The sequence below is a fragment of the Aethina tumida genome, chromosome 2, assembly GCF_024364675.1.
Source record: "Aethina tumida isolate Nest 87 chromosome 2, icAetTumi1.1, whole genome shotgun sequence".
In the NCBI taxonomy this organism is placed as follows: domain Eukaryota; kingdom Metazoa; phylum Arthropoda; class Insecta; order Coleoptera; family Nitidulidae; genus Aethina; species Aethina tumida.
The window spans coordinates 32,848,052-32,864,299 of record NC_065436.1 but is presented as its reverse complement, the minus strand read 5'-3'; the positions used below and the strand labels follow the sequence as shown (position 1 = coordinate 32,864,299).

Below are 16,248 nucleotides of genomic sequence, written 5' to 3'. Positions count from 1 at the left end.
ATGTTTTAGTGCGCACTGATTACAATTGTTTAACGTATATTTACCGATGATGCGTAAATATATTAGAACTACCTTTAGTCAATGTTACCACTTATGAAAATAAACACGATTTATAAATAAATAAATGGATAATGAGGACAAGTAGCGTGCACAGTTGTGCTCGTTAAGTGAGTGTTTTTCCGTGTCTTATTTTTAACTGTAAATCGTAAATTTAAACATGACGCGAAAGAAATGAAGAGTTCGCCACCTATCAACGTAGATGCACGGTAAACGATGGCTGCTGCATATAAATTATTTTTTTAAATACTCCTAGTATCTAACAATGGAATATGGAACTGAAATTAATAACATAGAGGACATTGAATGTCTTGAACCCGATGAGTTCACGGCAAAACGTTGCAGATTGGCTCGTAGGCAGGCCGTTCAATCGAAAAAACTGTGTGCCAAAGAGGAAAGAAATGCGTCTATAAAAAAGGTAAATAAACAATTTGGATCTGTTTTCACGTCTCTTACATCACCTCGCATTCATATTCTCGTTTTCAATTGTTTACAAACAGACACAAAAAACACCTGCTTTGTTTATCTTTAAGGTATCCCTAATCCTGCAAAAACCTCAAGAAGAACGCAGTGGCGAGGACTTGGAAGTCCTTCGCGAGTCCAAAGACGTGATCAACGAAGTCCAAGAGAGATGGAGGAAGAGAGATGAAGCCAAACGTAGGCTGGAAGAATTTGAGGACCCAGAAGATGTGTTAAGGGAGAAATGTCAAACTTTAGCTCAGGCCATTGCTCAGTCACAACACCTGGTCATTTACACTGGGGCAGGCATCAGTACTGCCGCAAAAATTCCAGATTACAGAGGCCCAAATGGCATTTGGACAAGACTACAAAAAGGAGAAGAAATTGGGTAAGTGCCTGAATTATTTTGATAAATGGAAAAATGTTAATTTTGCTTTATTATTTCAACTTTTCTTAATCATTGATTTAATAAATTGGTTTATTTGTTGAAACATATCATTACTTTACTAGTCTTCCATGTATTGTTAAGTGTATCTCATATTACAATTGATATCTTTGTAATTTTATCAGTGATCATGATTTAACGCTGGCGAAACCGACTTACACTCACATGGCGTTGTCGGAACTGTACCGACGAAAAATTCTTAAATACGTCGTGTCCCAAAACTGTGATGGTCTCCATCTGCGTTCAGGGCTGCCGAGAACCGCTCTGTCGGAGGTGCACGGCAACATGTACGTGGAGGTGTGCAAGTCCTGTAAGCCTCATAAGGTCTATTGGAGACTATTTGATGTGACGGAGAACACTGCAAGATACTCACACAAGACCAGTCGGAAATGTTACTTATGTAACGCTGCCCTGGAGGACACAATCGTGCATTTCGGCGAGAGAGGCAGCTTGCAGTGGCCACTCAATTGGCAGGGCGCCTGTAAGAACGCCAAGAGTGCCACCACTATACTTTGTCTTGGATCAAGTCTTAAGGTCAGAACAAATAATTTATTATCAAATTCGTGTGTGTATGATGAACAATTACAGGTTTTGAAAAAGTACCCTTGGTTATGGCAAATGGATAAGCCGGCAAAACGGCGTCCGAACCTCTACATCGTCAATCTTCAGTGGACGCCAAAGGATGATTGCGCCAACGTGAAGATTCACGGTAAATGCGATAGGGTGATGAGGATAGTCATGGAAATGTTGGGTATAAGTGTGCCCACCTATGATGAGAGTAAAGATCCAATCTACGCCCACGCGTCCACTTTGCAGGAGCTGGAACTTCACACCACCACTCAACCGATGTTGAAACAAAGTGCGGACGAAAAAAAATTAGACCAGAAACATCACACGGATTCCAATGGACAAGTACAAAACTTTAGTATTAAAGACTGTCTTAGTGGTAATAATGATCTCAATCATCCCTTAACTAATTCTTTTTCACAAAACTGTGATACTAGTAGCAATAGTTCCAAAGCCGGTAAACCTTCAAACCAGTGTCTTCCGAATAATGTTAGTGTCCACACTAGTTCGTTTACGATAGACAGTATATTGCAATCCAACGGTGTTCATGAACGACATATACCTCAAGAGCCACTGAATAACAGATTTAACGCGGAATTGTCTCTCTTAAGTTACGATTTGTTTCGACGGCAGATTCTCGGTCAATACACCGATTTTCTCTTGTACCCTTACCAAACTAGTTTTCTTTACTCTGGTCTTCACAGCATCATTAATCCACCAACTTTTTTTAAGGAGGAAGAAATAGATACCAAGCCAATAAAACAAGAGAGCGATGTAAAACCCGCCTGCATGTTCTGTAACGTTCATTATGAATCTGTGGTATGTTTATTTTATCCCAAGACAGATCCGGTATTTGTTAACCAACAGTTCAGGTACAGCAAAATCGAGTCCAAAGATAAACCGAATGTTTGCGTTTGTTGCGATTACACTACGGAAGAAGAGGATGAAGACGTTTCCAGCGACAAGGATGTGAACTCCATAGAGAAGGAACAATTGAAAAATAAAATTCAAGCGGGTTGGTTTGGGAAGGGCTACAAAAAATACAAGCAGCGGTACAAGAGAAGATCCGTTTGAGACAACAGTATTAAATTATTTTTTTAATGGTTCTGTTTTGACTGTATTTTTTTATGTACCTTATTATTTGCGTGATTTCTTTTTTAAATAAAGTCCATCTTTTTTATCTAGTTTTTATTATTTTACATATTGAAAACATTTAAAATTAACAAACATTTTTGGTGGTTTAATAATATACTGATGTGATACAAATTTAATTCATTTGAATTGAAAGTTATCTCCTACTTTGGACCCTTTAATTATATTTTGTATATTACTCAAATTGTCATATTTTCTTCTGTTAGATATGAACGTTTCTTCTATACTCTTTTAATTAGATTTTGAAAGAAATAGAGGGTGCATTGGAATTAAACTATATGTAATTTCATTGTAATTTGTTGTAATGTAATTTTTCATATTAAAATCGATTACGTAATCAAAATAGTTTTAAAACATTCTGTTTTATCAATTGATGTGAATAAAAAATTGATCGAAAACACAGAATCCTAGAATATTAATAAAAACAGAAACTACAAAAACAGTTTTTGATAGTTTTCGGTAGAAACTGAGCAATAACTTTTTAACGAATTTTTATTAACATATAGTAATTATAATGTAATAATTATATATATGTTAAAAACATTTAGAATTAACCACTTTTGTAAAAATCAGATGTGAAAACATTTACCCTACTTATTTTAAAACTGGTATTTTAATAAAACACTGATGTTGAAACAAACTGTTATTATTTTACTACTTACACTGTACAAAACTCTATTTTTGGAAGGGATAATAGTCTAAACCAGAATTGTATTTAAATTTAAACTTATCTTCTTTTTTGGTCAGTTCAATCATTTTTTGTACATCTTTTCTGTAGGGTGGGGGTAGAATTTCTTCATGTAAAGTACATTCAAATGGGTCCAATTGTTTCTTCTTGTAAATGGTTCTTCTGATAACATCTACATCCCTTCCATACTCATCTAACAAGCTATCCAATGAACTGGGGGGTGCATTGAATTCATATAGAAAATAACTACAACAATAATTAATAAAATATAACACATTTTTTTACATAAAATTTTACCTAGCTTTATTGTACACCACACCATGTACACTAGTTTTAAATGGCATCTCCCTTGTTCCCAGATTTTCTAATTTCCTAATTATTCCTCCTTTACTGAATATTGTTTCAGCTGTTCTCTTTAAAGTTGTGACTAGTTCACTCTAAAATAAATAATTAATAAAGAAGATTTTCTTGCGTATTTAAAACAAACCTTTGGCATAACTCGTAATAATAAACATAACTCATATGTAATCATTTTAATTTCAATAAAATTGTGTGGAAAATTGAAAATTTTTAAGGTTAATCTTCTTCTTATGCGGAGTAATAATTAGGTGGCGACACAATCGCACATAGGTTTTCTGTTATAATCATTCCATGTCGACTTACTTGGTACATTCCATTACAAAATATGAACAATAATTTTTACATTAATATAATTGTTTTAATATTGTGAGTAGATTTCATAGAAGAACCAACTCATCATGTTCTTAATTATTTAAATATTCTGTATAAAAGTAATTATTGGAATCATAAAAGAAATAAAAAGTCATTTATGCATTAATTAATAATAATATAAAATCATAAATAATACAAATATAAATATAAAACAATGTACAAAATAAAATTCTAATTAGACAGGACTTGTTTCGGCCGCATCCTTTAAATCAATATTGCTGCTCTCAAACAAAGACTTTTCTTGTGCCTGCACTTTGTTTTTCAATAACGTCCTCGGGGACACGTTCAAACACTCCGATAGATTCTCCTTATTATCGTCTATTACAGATTCCAATTCCAATGATTTCTTGTCCGGCGATGTACTACATTGTTTTTCCACAAGGTGCTCAACTTTCTCTTCAGTGTCCACTTCCTCCGAGACGTTTTCCTCGCTAGAATCGTGCTCTTCTGGAGTGTCCCTAAGTTTGTTAAATAGCGCCGCTTCGTGTTGATGTAGCGCTTCTTGTTGTTCAATAATAAGTTTTTTTTGGCTGGTTGAGGTAGCCAACAGCTTCGTGTATTCCTTCTCCGCATCGTACAACGTCAGCTTCAATTCTTCAATTTCCTTCTTCTGGTCTTCGACTTGCTTGCGCAGTTCCATCAGCTCCAGCTGGTACCTCGCAAAATCTTTGCCATCATCGGCGCCGTCATCTTCCTCGTCACTCAGCACGATACAATCGTCTTGCTTCAATCTTTTGGCCCTAGGTTCCCCGTCCTGCTCCGCAATGTTCTGCCAAAACTCCCTCTGCAAACAAAACAAAAACCACGTAAATCATGTCACAATCATAACGTTTTTAATGTTACCTCCTCGAGCACTTTTCGTTTACATTCCGCGTCAGCCTCCCGCAGTCTTTTGTTGTAGTTGGTCTCGATCTCGTTAATAACTTTGTTGTACCTCTCTTTAATTTGTTGCTTCTCCTCTAAATAGGACGCCTCCCATTGGGCCTTTTCGGCCATAAATTGTTCATACATATCGTTCATGACCCGTCTTAAACCTTCCACTGTTTCGATCTCCAGTGGTTCTTCGCCCTCGTCGTGTTCCTCGATTTCGGGCATGGGTTGTATAGAGGTGGATCTGCCTTGGATAAAGGCGGAGAAGCGATTGAGTTTCTTCATCACTATCGGGTTCGTCGGTTTCTCGTCAACGATGATTTCCTTCACCACCGCCGAGAAATTAAGAACGTGATGCGTTTCGTCAAACATCTCCAAAGACGGGTTGATATTCACTATCATGCAAATGTTCTCGTGTCCGCCCAGAGCTTTCTGGAACAGCTGCGTGAGCTTGGATTCGCGAAACGGTACCACCAACTTGTCGTTGGCCTGTTTCTGCGACTGTCTGATCATGTTTATGCACTTTGACAACACCATCAATGACGTGTTGATGTTGTTCGACTCCTTGAGTCTTTCACCCACGTTTCTCGTTTTCTTCAGCCGTTCCGCACCGGCCAGATCGCAAAAATTAAAATACGAAACTTGCATCATGTCGCCGACAACTTGGGCTATTTTGATCGTAAAAATCGCGTGCGACCGACTTGAATTCGAATTGACTGAAGTGGCGGCGTAGTTCAAGTTGTTCAGGCCGTACTGCAATATCTGATAGGCTTCGAGGCCTGAAGTGACGCTGATGACGGCCAGATCCTTAATGTACGTGTGACCGTGCGAAGAGGCCAAACGAAGCTGGGGGCGCGTCTTGCCGCGGGGTGGCGGCGGCACCAATAAGTCATACACTTTTTCATTGTAGATCTCGGCGAACGATACCCAAACGCTGACTGACACATCCGAGGAATTGACTGTAGCGACCATCTCGCTGCTGAGCCGTTCCTGCATCCTTTTGTAAATTTTTGTGTGCACATCTTTATCTGACATAACATGTGAGGAGGACAATAAATGATGTAATTTTCTCCTTTCATCTTTTAGTGTAGTCCTGTCTAATACTGTGAGACTCCCATTTGCATTTGGTTTAACTTTTATGTCAGATATTTGGGGAAGTGACCTGAACACATACTCCAAGGATCTTGGTATCAAACCTGGTTGGTTCTCTGTACCAACAATTGTATAAGTTTTACCTGTAAACATACACTTAAAATAAATCACAGTATTTCAATATTACAAAATATTACCAGATCCAGAAGCTCCATAAGACATGACTGTACTGTTCTTGCCATTAATGAATTGTAAAAGCTTCGGTTTGACAATTTTGTTAAACATTTCCGATTGCGTACATTCTGGTCCTAAAATTTTTGAAAAAGTGAATTTTTTGGTGATGGTTTCGCCAACTTTAGCATTTCTCATCACATGACTGTCTTCTGGTATTTTTGATATCAATGTGTCTCCATCAACTGTATACAATTTATCAAATTTTACGTGTGATTTGATCCGTAGAAATACTTTCAAACAGTCATCCTAAAAAATGACAAAACACATGATCAAACTGAATAAATTTCACTTGAAAGCTTTACGTGCCTTTTCGAGCTCGCTCTCGGGCTCTGAGACGACAGTGTCTTCGAACAAACGGTTCTTTAAATCCGCTCTCACTCTATCCAAATCGTGAACGTTCCACGCTAGCAAACTTGGATCTCTGGCCTGAAGGAACGACACCACGTGCGAGCATTTTATAGTCGAGTCCATTATTTTTACAACAAATCATAAACGTAAAATGATAACACGGCTATTTGTCAACGGTCACTCGTATGTTTTTGATGGAGAGCATTTGAATCGAATGTAATGCCAACTTTTACACCAACAATCACCAACATGATCAACAAACAATAAAAAAGTGTGGCCAACTTGAAAATTTCAGACTTAAAATATAATTTCGAAGTCATTATTTTCCTATATTTGCATCGATAACAACAAATTTCATAAACACTGTTATTAGATTCAAAAGCACATAAAAGAAACGTTGCTATTCTGTGCCTCAAGGTCTACCAACGGCAATGACAATCTGTCTTTAAAATCTTAAAGTGTCACAATCTCTTATGTAATTACCAAAAAAATTATACCCGATCATAAATTTTGCTACATTAAAAATTTTTAAGTCAGAAGTAAACATTTAATAAACCAGCAAAAGTTAAAAATACATGAACCCATTTCAGTGTCGCCAACATAATCGTATTAATAGCTTTTCGAAGACACGAGGAATTTTCAGGTAAATATTTCTGCTTGTAATGAGTATTAACTCATTCGTTTCGTTTATGTGTGTGTGTTTTTCGTCCAAATGTCTGATGGACTGACGGAACAGTTGAAGAAGTTTGTGTTTTCCTCCAAGTATAACATTAGGGGGGAATCTCAGGAGGAGAAACTTGAAGTTATCATTCCTGAGGTACTTTTGACAATTCATCACTTCATCTGCATATTTTATAAACTCACAGTATTCCATTTACAACCCACATTATCATTATTATTGTTATTACAGCTTCCACAAGGGACCTACTCATTTTATACTTGGCCTTCGGCACCTGTTTTGGCTTGGTTCTTGTGGGAAAGAAGGTGTGAATTACCCGGCAAACGAGTATTAGAACTTGGTTCTGGCACAGCCTTACCTGGAATAGTAGCAGCTAAGTGTGGAGCTCATGTTACATTAAGTGAGTCAGCTACTCTGCCAAAATCATTGTGTCACACCAGAAGAAGTTGTCAACTGAACAATCTGATTGTTAATCAACATATAAAAGTCATTGGTTTAACCTGGGGCTTGTTTTTGAGTAATTTAGATTCTATTGACCCAATTGATTTAATTCTTGGCTCTGATTGTTTTTATGAACCCGCTGTTTTTGAGGACATATTAGTAACAGTTGCTTACTTGTTGGAAGCTAATTCTAATGCTAAGTTTATTTGTACTTATCAAGAGAGAAGTTCTGACTGGTCTATAGAACATTTGCTGGCCAAGTGGAATTTAGACTGTCAAGTGCACAATATAAACAACCTGGGATCAAGTGGTGGTATTGATATACACGACTTAATTGGTAATCATAGTATACACTTACTGGAAATCTCCAGAAAATTATAGGATATGGCAAGTAATGCTGTTCGTCAAGCTCTCAAATTGTATGTGGGAAATATTCCATGGACAGTGAGCAGCAATGAACTGAAAAAGTACTTCAGCAAGTTTGGTCATGTTCATTCTGCACAAGTAGTTTTTGACAAAAATACTGGACTTTCAAGGAATTACGGATTTGTTGTGTTTGGTAATAAGGAGGGTTTCACTGGTGCTACCAACTTTTCAAGCCACAAATTAGAGGGTAACACTTTAAAAGTGGAAGCAAGTTCTCCAGCTTCTGATTAAGAGTTTGCTTGTTGCTTTGTAGTAGATATAGATAAACATGTCAACAGATTCAGATTTGGATGAACTGGGATTATCTTCAAATGATGAAGAGGATACTCTCAGCATTACATTCAACAATGCTGCTGATCATCTTAAATCTCTTGTTTCAAACTTGGACAATGCCACTTTATTAACACTTTATGGTTATTATAAGCAAGGCTCGGAGGGCAAATGCAACACACCAAAACCTAGTTGGTATGACCTCAGAGCAAAATCAAAATGGGAAGCCTGGAATAGCTTGGGAGACATGCCAACAGATGAAGCTAAAAAATTGTACATTAAAAAAATCAAGGAACTGGATCCGACATTTGAGGACACAACTGTAGTTAAAAGCAAGGAAACCTGGGTGAGGGTGTCCACTTTACAAAAGACCTTTGAAGATGACACAGAGAAAAACGTCACGGACCACATTAAAGAAGGCAACATTGACCAGATAAGAGCACATCTTGAGACGCTCAGCATTGAGCACATTAGCAAGTTGGATGAAGAAGGTTTGTCACTTCTTCATTGGTCAGCAGACAGTGGCAATGCAACAGTTTTGGAACTGTTATTGTCCACTGGTGTGGATGTAAATCTGAAAGACAATGATGGACAGACAGCTTTACATTATGCATCAAGTTGTGGACATGTGGATTGCATTAAAGTATTGCTGAAGAATAATGCTGATGTTAAGGTGGTTGATAATGATGGGTGTTGTCCTGTTTCTGTTGCATTTGATGATAATGTAAAGGGGTTAATCCTAAATAGATAGTAAATTTTACATAATAAACAAGGGTTACATAGTATTATTTGTTTTATTTACTAACATATTAAGGTATAATAAATAGGGAAGTGATTTTAAATTGAAAATACACAAGGATAGAATAAGAAATGTGTTTTCATGTATTTGTTTGGTCAAAACTGATTAGGGGAAGGTCAAAGATTAAATTATCAATCTGACAGAGGAATTAACTGTAAGAAATAGTGTTAAATATATCGTTAACATGACTACTTCAACGGAAATTGTACAAGAAAATAAAGTTTTAGAAAAAAGTAATGTGGTTGGAGAATCTAAAAATGTCTTAGCTGAAGATCCTACAAGTACTGAAACTACTGAACAGAAAGGTAAATAATCAACTCTGATAATATTATAAATTACTTCTAAGGTGAATTTAAAAAATTCAAATGTCATTAATATTTTGAGCATTTTACGTAATTATTTTCACATTAGAACGGTTACGTAATCACAATGTGTTGATCAAAACACAGAAAATCAATTTTTATTGATAAAAAAAGCGATTGTCATAATACCGTAATAAGATATATGAACAATATATTATATGACACCCGATAAAAATGAACAACGCTAAATATTACGTAAACACCACGCATGTTACAAAATCAAAAATCGTGGGAAAAGTCACGTGTACAAGTCAAAAATATACAAAAAATACCAGAACAGTTCGTTATGCAGGAATCTGCAATACCTCAATCGATCGGTCGAATAGCAGTGTCATTCCGGCCCGCTAGATTGGCAGCATCGCATTCGTAGATCGTATTTGTGGAAGCCATTATTCCGAGTATTTTCCTGGGATCAAAGAGGACCTGAGTCAGGTATTATATCCTAGGTTTTATTAATTTTAAGTTAGATTTAGTAGCGCGAAACGGGGCCGATATGTTTTACATATGTGCATTTCCCGTTATGTATGCTTATTGCGGTTTTGTCAACAACGTCATTTACACTCATTGATTACCTAACACACCATTGTCGTGCGAACGATTTTTCGGATACCCAAAATACCCCGAATCGCAATTATGTTAGTAGCAAGTTCGTTGCGATTTTACATAATTCCTCCTGGCAGTTTTAAAGTTTGAATAGCGCACGTTGTTGCATTTAACTATACCTGCAAGTTCTCTTGTAGGTCAGACAACAATTCTCGCAGATGAATCCGTCTTCGAGTTTGTGGAGCAACCCGCCTCCGCCCGGAACTGAATATGAAGAATCGGCCGGCGAGTTATCCAACAGTTCTAGTAAAATGGATGGCTCAACAACAAGCACTGGCAGAATTATAGATAAAATCGATCCATTTTTAAAAAATCCTGAGTACATAGAGTACGAAAGGTCCAGAAATAGAACGAGAAGTCGATCTCGCGGTCGACATAAGAGGAGGAGATCTCGCAGTCGATCTAGGGACCACCACCGTAGCTCACACTCGCACAGAAAGAGAAGGTATAGGAGTATGAGCAGATCCAGGTCTAGAAGTTATAGCCGAGAGAGGCACAGACATCGCAGTCGCGATAGGAGACACAGAAGCTCAAGATATTCGAGGTCCAGATCTAGAAGTAAATCAAGGTCTCACAGGTCACACAAATCCCGACGTGAAAGATCTAGACGTTCGCGAAGCAGAACGAAGTCTAGACTAAAATCACTGTCTGAGGAACGACCACCTGTAGAAGAAAATGAGGACACAAAAGTTGAAGAGGAGGAGGAGGAGGACGAGCAAGAACCAATTAAGGAGAACGCATTTAAAAACGATGGAACATTTTTGGAAATGTTTAAAAAAATGCAGGAGGAGCAGGAACAAAAACAGACGCAAGAGAGCACAGAGACTAACAAACAGAAACTGATGCCCTCGTTCGGTAAACGGCGCGGAGGCAAGGTCCTGAAAACTGGCATGGTACAAAAGACTAAGGTGAAAAGTGAAGATGCATCAAATGCACAGGATGCTTGGTCGGTATACATGAAGGAAGTCAGGAAGTACAAAGAGGCCTGCTGTGATGATGATTCCAAAACCAGGCCTTTGGTCAAATAGTCAAATACGTTGTACAAACATAATGTTTGATAAATATATAAGTTTAAAATAGTTAGATTGCCAGGTTATTGTTGAGGTTTATCATTTCAATTTTCTAATTTTAAGTTTTACATTGTGATACACATTAGGAGACCTATTTTGTGAAGTTTTAAATTTTACTACAATAAGTTTCTTTTTAATGATTATTTAGATTTACAAACTAGGTGTGTTTACTTCAAAAGAAAACCGCAATAAGTATACATTGTTTCGAAATGTAAAAATACGCTTCAACCAATTTCATTGTCTTATTTAACTATTGATAATAAATTTTTGATATCGGACTTTGTGTCAGTAAATCTGTGACTGTCATGTAACAAATTTAGCCTGCGTGATTTTTTACCCCCACAATATCGCGAAACAAATGCTGCCGTTTATAATACCATTTGTTTTTCTAAGTTGTTTTGGTAACAATTTAAACATCAATGCGGAAAATTACTTTATAGAGATTGATTAAAAAAGTCACGTTTCGCAATTATCAACATTTTAAGGTGATTAATTTAATATAAACGGTTAAGAGCACTGATTAATAATATTATTTCTGTTCTATTTAGTCACCATGCCTGCCGCAATTAGAGCCGAAGAGATTAAGACCGCTCCGTTCGACCCTCGTTTTCCTAACACAAACCAGACCCGCTACTGTTACCAGAGCTACGTCGACTATTATCGCTGCCAGAAGGTCAGGGGTGAAAACTACAAGCCATGTGAATACTTCAGCAAGGTCTTCCACTCTGTCTGCCCCAACGCTTGGATTGAAAAGTGGGATGGCCAGAGGGAGGAAGGTACATTCCCCGGCAATATTTAAACTGCTGTGCTCTAGTTATTCATAGTTTAAATGTAGTAACATCCATTTTTTTTTTAAACTTCAGCATTAAATATATCAATGTATATAAGTTATGTTATAAATAAATTAACTATGTGCTATATATTGTTTTATTTTTGCATATTTAAAACTGTTATTTATGTACGAGATTAAATTAAGATTAAATCAATAATCGAAGTAAAAATAGTAATTCAATTTTTTACGTAACAAATGTTTTCGATTATTTAATATGTGAAGAAGAAGAATAACCTATGAAAAACAACATAACCTGAGATTTATTGTGAAATTGGTAAATAAATATAAAATGATTTTAAAACTAATTAGAAAGGGTTACATTCAAAAAGTACATTACTGTACAAATACGTCCAAAAAGAAACTATACTCAAACACCGTGTTATTACCAAAAACCAGTTTTCCGTTGAGATTGGAAAATAATAAATTACTTGAAAGAGATGAAAAACTGAACAAGGTAAGTCAATCATTGTCTTTAATTTTGAGTTATAAAATTAAACTTCATAGGTGACAAACTCTGAGGATTTCTATAAATGGCAAATGGACAATTTATCAAATAAAGAATATATACTACATGATGGTCCCCCTTATGCAAATGGTGATTTACACATGGGACATGCCTTGAATAAAGTAAGTATAGTCATTTAATATTATTATAAATTTTCATATATATTAACTTTGTAGATATTAAAAGACACAATTCTAAGATACAATATATTAAAAGGGAACAAAATCCATTACATACCTGGTTGGGACTGCCATGGGTTACCTATAGAACTAAAAGCTTTATCAAACTCAAAAAAATTGGACCCTATTCAAATTAGAAAGAAAGGTAAATAAAATTGTAATTGTATTAACAAAATAATTATAATAATAATAATAATAAAACCAACAGCTCAAGAATTTGCTGTAAAAACTGTGGAGAAACAAATGAATACTTTTAAATCATGGGGTATATTGGGAGATTGGACAAATCATTATAGAACTTTGAGTCCAGAATATGTTAAAAATGAACTGAGAATGTTTTACAACATGTATGATAAAGGTTTAATATACAGAGATGTTAAACCTATATATTGGTCTCCCTCTTCAGGGTAATAATAACATCTTTAATTCAAATAAATTTTTTTAACATACTATTTGTAGGACTGCTCTAGCAGAAGCTGAACTGGAGTACAATGAACAGCATACAAGTAAATCTGTATATGTCCAAGTGGAAGTGAAAAGCATTCCCAATTTCAATTTCCTTGATGACAAAAAGTAATATTCCAACATTTACAATAAAAAAAGCTAAACCACACATCTTCAGGATATTTGCAGTGATCTGGACAACAACACCCTGGACCCTACCATCAAATCAAGCAATCAGTTACAACGAAAAATTACGTTACGCTTTCGTTAAAAGATCAGACTACAGTGACCCAAATATATACATTGTAGCAAATGATTTATTGAATTCATTCCTAGCAATCATGAATTGCAAATGCCAAGTTCTTGGTGTGCATCCAGGCAATGTTTTGGCTGGCGCCACATACGTTCACCCAGTCTACAAATCAAAAGAGGGCACGTTTGTACACGCGGATCACGTTAGCGCTAGTAAAGGCACTGGTTTGGTGCACACAGCACCAGCTCATGGACATGATGATTTTTTGGTTGCTCTCAAACACAAAATTCCTATTGTAGGTGTATTAAAACAACAAACTTTAGAAATTACAAGATATATTTTTAGTTAGACTTGGTGGATGAAAATGGAGTATATAAGCAAGAAGCTGGAGATCAGTATGCTGGAAAAAGTATATTTGATACTGGATTAGATGCAGTTCTGGAAACTATTAAGGAAAATATTTTGAAATCTGAAGGTTTTGTTCATAGTTATCCTTATGATTGGAGAACTAAAAAACCTGTGATAATAAGAGCTAGTCAACAGTGGTTTATAAATACTGATAATTTAAAGGATAAAGCTATTGTAAGTTATAAAGTTATATTCTTGTTATTATTAAATAACTGAGGTGTATGTTGATAGGAAGTGTTGAATGATGTCAATATAATTCCAAAAACAAAATCTGAAATGTATAAAAGCAATTTAGTGAATCAAATAAAAAGACGTCCTTATTGGTGTATTTCAAGGCAAAGAAAATGGGGCGTTCCTATTCCAGTTTTCTATGAGAAGGGTACAAAGAATGTTATAATAAATGAGTTAGTATTAATTATGATATTATGCAATTATAGTAAATTGTAGTTATTCCCTAGGGATACAATAAACCATTACTGCAGTCTTATAGACAAACATGGGACTGATTTCTGGTGGCAACTTAATACAGAAGAATTATTGCCAGAAAACAACAAAATAAATTCTGAGAAAGTGGAAAAAGGAGAGGTAAAAATAATTTTTAATTGAGTTAAAAAAAAATTATGATATGGTAATCTACACTTGCACTACAGGATATTTTAGATATATGGTTTGATAGTGGAATAACATGGTCCAAAGTAGTGGAGGATTACAAAGTGGCAGATATGTACTTGGAAGGAGTGGATCAATTAACAGGCTGGTTCCAGTCATCTCTTTTGACATCAGTTGCAATAAGAAATAAGGCACCATACAAGAATTTATACGTGCACGGATTTGTGGTCGACGAAAATGGTAACAAAATGTCGAAATCATTGGGAAACGTTGTAGACCCTACTGAAATAGTCAAAGGAGGTAAAAAGATTAAACCCTATGGCGTTGATGTTCTAAGGTACTAAAATAATAAATTAATGAGCCAACATTGAAATGTTAATTGTAGGTGGTGGGTGGCATGTCATGGAAATCAAGACTCAATGGCCCACGTTTCCAGTAATATTTTAAAATCTTGTCAAGAAGAAATTCATAAAGTTAGAAGTGTCTTGCGCTTCGCGTTAGGCGCTTTGAATGATTACGACTATATTCCTGTTGACTATAATAATTTATTATTGGTGGATAAATATATGCTGCATTTGTTGCATCAGTTTCATTCACAAGTACGTTTTTAATAATATGGAATAAAATTTTTATAATTCCAATTTTTAGGTCAAAGAATATTCGAACGATTATCAATTTCACAAAATTTGTTTTTCCGTTTTAAATCTCCTTACAACTCCTGTATCGGCGCTTTATTATACTTCGATAAAAGATCGATTGTATTGTGACTTTTCCAATAGCATAACTAGACGATCCGCACAGTATGTCCTTTTCCAAATATTCGAGATAATTTCGCAATCTATTGCTCCAATTGTGCCTCATCTAGCCGAAGAAATGTTCATGACTTTACCTCAGCAGACAGACAGTTATTTTAAAACATCTCATAGTCAACCTCAGGAATATTGGAAAAATGAAAAAATTGGAAAAACCATGGATGTTGTACTGAAAATCAAGAAGGAAATAAACCGAAAGTTGCCCTTGAATACGATCAGCAGTGAAGTAAATATTAAACTGCCCTTGTCTTTACTTGAGACTATTAAGGTACAGAATGGACAACACTTATCTTATTTCTGCTGAATTATACAATTTTAGGAAACTGTTTCATTTGAGGATTGCGAAAGAGAATTCGTTGACATTTTCCAAGTGGCTGCTGTTAAACTAGAAGCCACTGACGTCAATGAAATAGAAGTGAATGTTAATGATAGTAAATATCATGCTTGTCCTAGGTGTAGAAAAGTACAAGCCTTGTCAGCAGACGCACTTTGTAAAAGATGTAACGATGTTGTAAATATTGACGATAATAAAACAGCACTAGCAAATTAAATTGTGTCTTAATATACCAGTGAAATATAATTAATTATCTATCATGTCACTAATTAAAAAAGATTAATTACCATTCAAGTAATGACACTATTTATAAAATATCACTACTCTCATTTTTTTCTATCAATTTTAAGAGATCTTTTACTATAGTTCCCTAGTTATCATAAAAGTTAATCTATTCTTACTGAATTTTATTTGTAGTATAGTATTTGCTATATAAACTATAGTTACAAATATTATTGACTATACAGATCCGAAAAAAGACTAGTTGAATAATAATTGTCCACAAATTTATTAATATTATGAGAATAAAGATTTTTCAAAATTTATAGATATTCTATGTGTCAAAAGCTCCAACAATT

General features: G+C 35.4%; 8 protein-coding genes across 13 annotated transcripts; 6 read left to right on the top strand and 2 right to left on the bottom strand.

Annotated features, from left to right (window-relative positions):
• The first annotated feature begins 161 nt into the window (after positions 1–161).
• On the top strand, positions 162–2,708 carry LOC109607907 (NAD-dependent protein deacetylase sirtuin-7). 4 transcript variants are annotated; one of them, XM_049962454.1, is made up of 6 exons: positions 162–475; positions 591–904; positions 1,087–1,495; positions 1,550–1,873; positions 2,261–2,347; positions 2,401–2,578. In XM_049962454.1, exons 1-6 carry the CDS (start codon positions 323–325, stop codon positions 2,425–2,427), a joined length of 1,314 nt encoding a protein of 437 aa, XP_049818411.1. In that variant the 5' UTR covers positions 162–322; the 3' UTR covers positions 2,428–2,578. The 4 variants fall into 4 exon arrangements, with proteins under 4 accessions (XP_049818411.1, XP_049818409.1, XP_049818410.1 ...); XM_049962452.1 differs by having other exon boundaries at positions 167–475; positions 1,550–2,347; XM_049962453.1 differs by having other exon boundaries at positions 168–475; positions 2,261–2,708.
• A 602-nt stretch (positions 2,709–3,310) lies between these two features.
• Positions 3,311–3,992, bottom strand: LOC109598704 (probable 28S ribosomal protein S6, mitochondrial). The gene is made up of 3 exons (XM_020014609.2): positions 3,856–3,992; positions 3,666–3,805; positions 3,311–3,614 (listed from the first exon to the last, which is right to left on the bottom strand). Exons 1-3 carry the CDS (start codon positions 3,898–3,900, stop codon positions 3,356–3,358), a joined length of 444 nt encoding a protein of 147 aa, XP_019870168.1. The 5' UTR covers positions 3,901–3,992; the 3' UTR covers positions 3,311–3,355.
• A 202-nt stretch (positions 3,993–4,194) lies between these two features.
• On the bottom strand, positions 4,195–6,832 carry LOC109598712 (kinesin-like protein subito). Its single transcript, XM_020014620.2, has 4 exons — positions 6,603–6,832; positions 6,260–6,542; positions 4,944–6,205; positions 4,195–4,884 (listed from the first exon to the last, which is right to left on the bottom strand). The coding sequence occupies exons 1-4, from the start codon at positions 6,765–6,767 to the stop codon at positions 4,276–4,278; spliced, it is 2,319 nt and encodes a 772-aa protein (XP_019870179.2). The 5' UTR covers positions 6,768–6,832; the 3' UTR covers positions 4,195–4,275.
• Positions 6,833–7,293: 461 nt separating this feature from the next.
• Positions 7,294–8,281, top strand: LOC109598714 (histone-arginine methyltransferase METTL23). The gene is made up of 2 exons (XM_020014622.2): positions 7,294–7,461; positions 7,555–8,281. The coding sequence occupies exons 1-2, from the start codon at positions 7,357–7,359 to the stop codon at positions 8,143–8,145; spliced, it is 696 nt and encodes a 231-aa protein (XP_019870181.1). The 5' UTR covers positions 7,294–7,356; the 3' UTR covers positions 8,146–8,281.
• Positions 8,282–8,327: 46 nt separating this feature from the next.
• Positions 8,328–9,245, top strand: LOC109598713 (acyl-CoA-binding domain-containing protein 6). Its single transcript, XM_020014621.2, has one exon. The coding sequence runs from the start codon at positions 8,459–8,461 to the stop codon at positions 9,209–9,211; it is 753 nt and encodes a 250-aa protein (XP_019870180.1). The 5' UTR covers positions 8,328–8,458; the 3' UTR covers positions 9,212–9,245.
• Positions 9,246–9,409: 164 nt separating this feature from the next.
• Positions 9,410–12,212, top strand: LOC109598716 (cytochrome c oxidase subunit 6B2). Of its 3 annotated transcripts, none has more exons than XM_020014624.2 (2): positions 9,410–9,564; positions 11,843–12,212. In XM_020014624.2, exons 1-2 carry the CDS (start codon positions 9,444–9,446, stop codon positions 12,091–12,093), a joined length of 372 nt encoding a protein of 123 aa, XP_019870183.1. In that variant the 5' UTR covers positions 9,410–9,443; the 3' UTR covers positions 12,094–12,212. The 3 variants fall into 3 exon arrangements, with proteins under 3 accessions (XP_019870183.1, XP_019870184.1, XP_019870185.1); XM_020014625.2 differs by lacking the exon at positions 9,410–9,564 and adding an exon at positions 9,898–10,053; XM_020014626.2 differs by lacking the exon at positions 9,410–9,564 and adding an exon at positions 11,641–11,779.
• LOC109598717 (serine/arginine-rich splicing factor 4-like) lies at positions 10,102–11,307 on the top strand. Its single transcript, XM_049963820.1, has one exon. The coding sequence runs from the start codon at positions 10,383–10,385 to the stop codon at positions 11,250–11,252; it is 870 nt and encodes a 289-aa protein (XP_049819777.1). The 5' UTR covers positions 10,102–10,382; the 3' UTR covers positions 11,253–11,307.
• Positions 12,213–12,390: 178 nt separating the features above from the next.
• On the top strand, positions 12,391–15,887 carry LOC109598702 (isoleucine--tRNA ligase, mitochondrial). The gene is made up of 13 exons (XM_020014607.2): positions 12,391–12,580; positions 12,631–12,753; positions 12,808–12,955; positions 13,019–13,217; positions 13,270–13,383; positions 13,433–13,802; positions 13,853–14,089; positions 14,147–14,319; positions 14,374–14,500; positions 14,566–14,861; positions 14,910–15,123; positions 15,173–15,604; positions 15,656–15,887. Exons 1-13 carry the CDS (start codon positions 12,416–12,418, stop codon positions 15,884–15,886), a joined length of 2,829 nt encoding a protein of 942 aa, XP_019870166.2. The 5' UTR covers positions 12,391–12,415; the 3' UTR covers position 15,887.
• Positions 15,888–16,248: the final 361 nt, after the last annotated feature.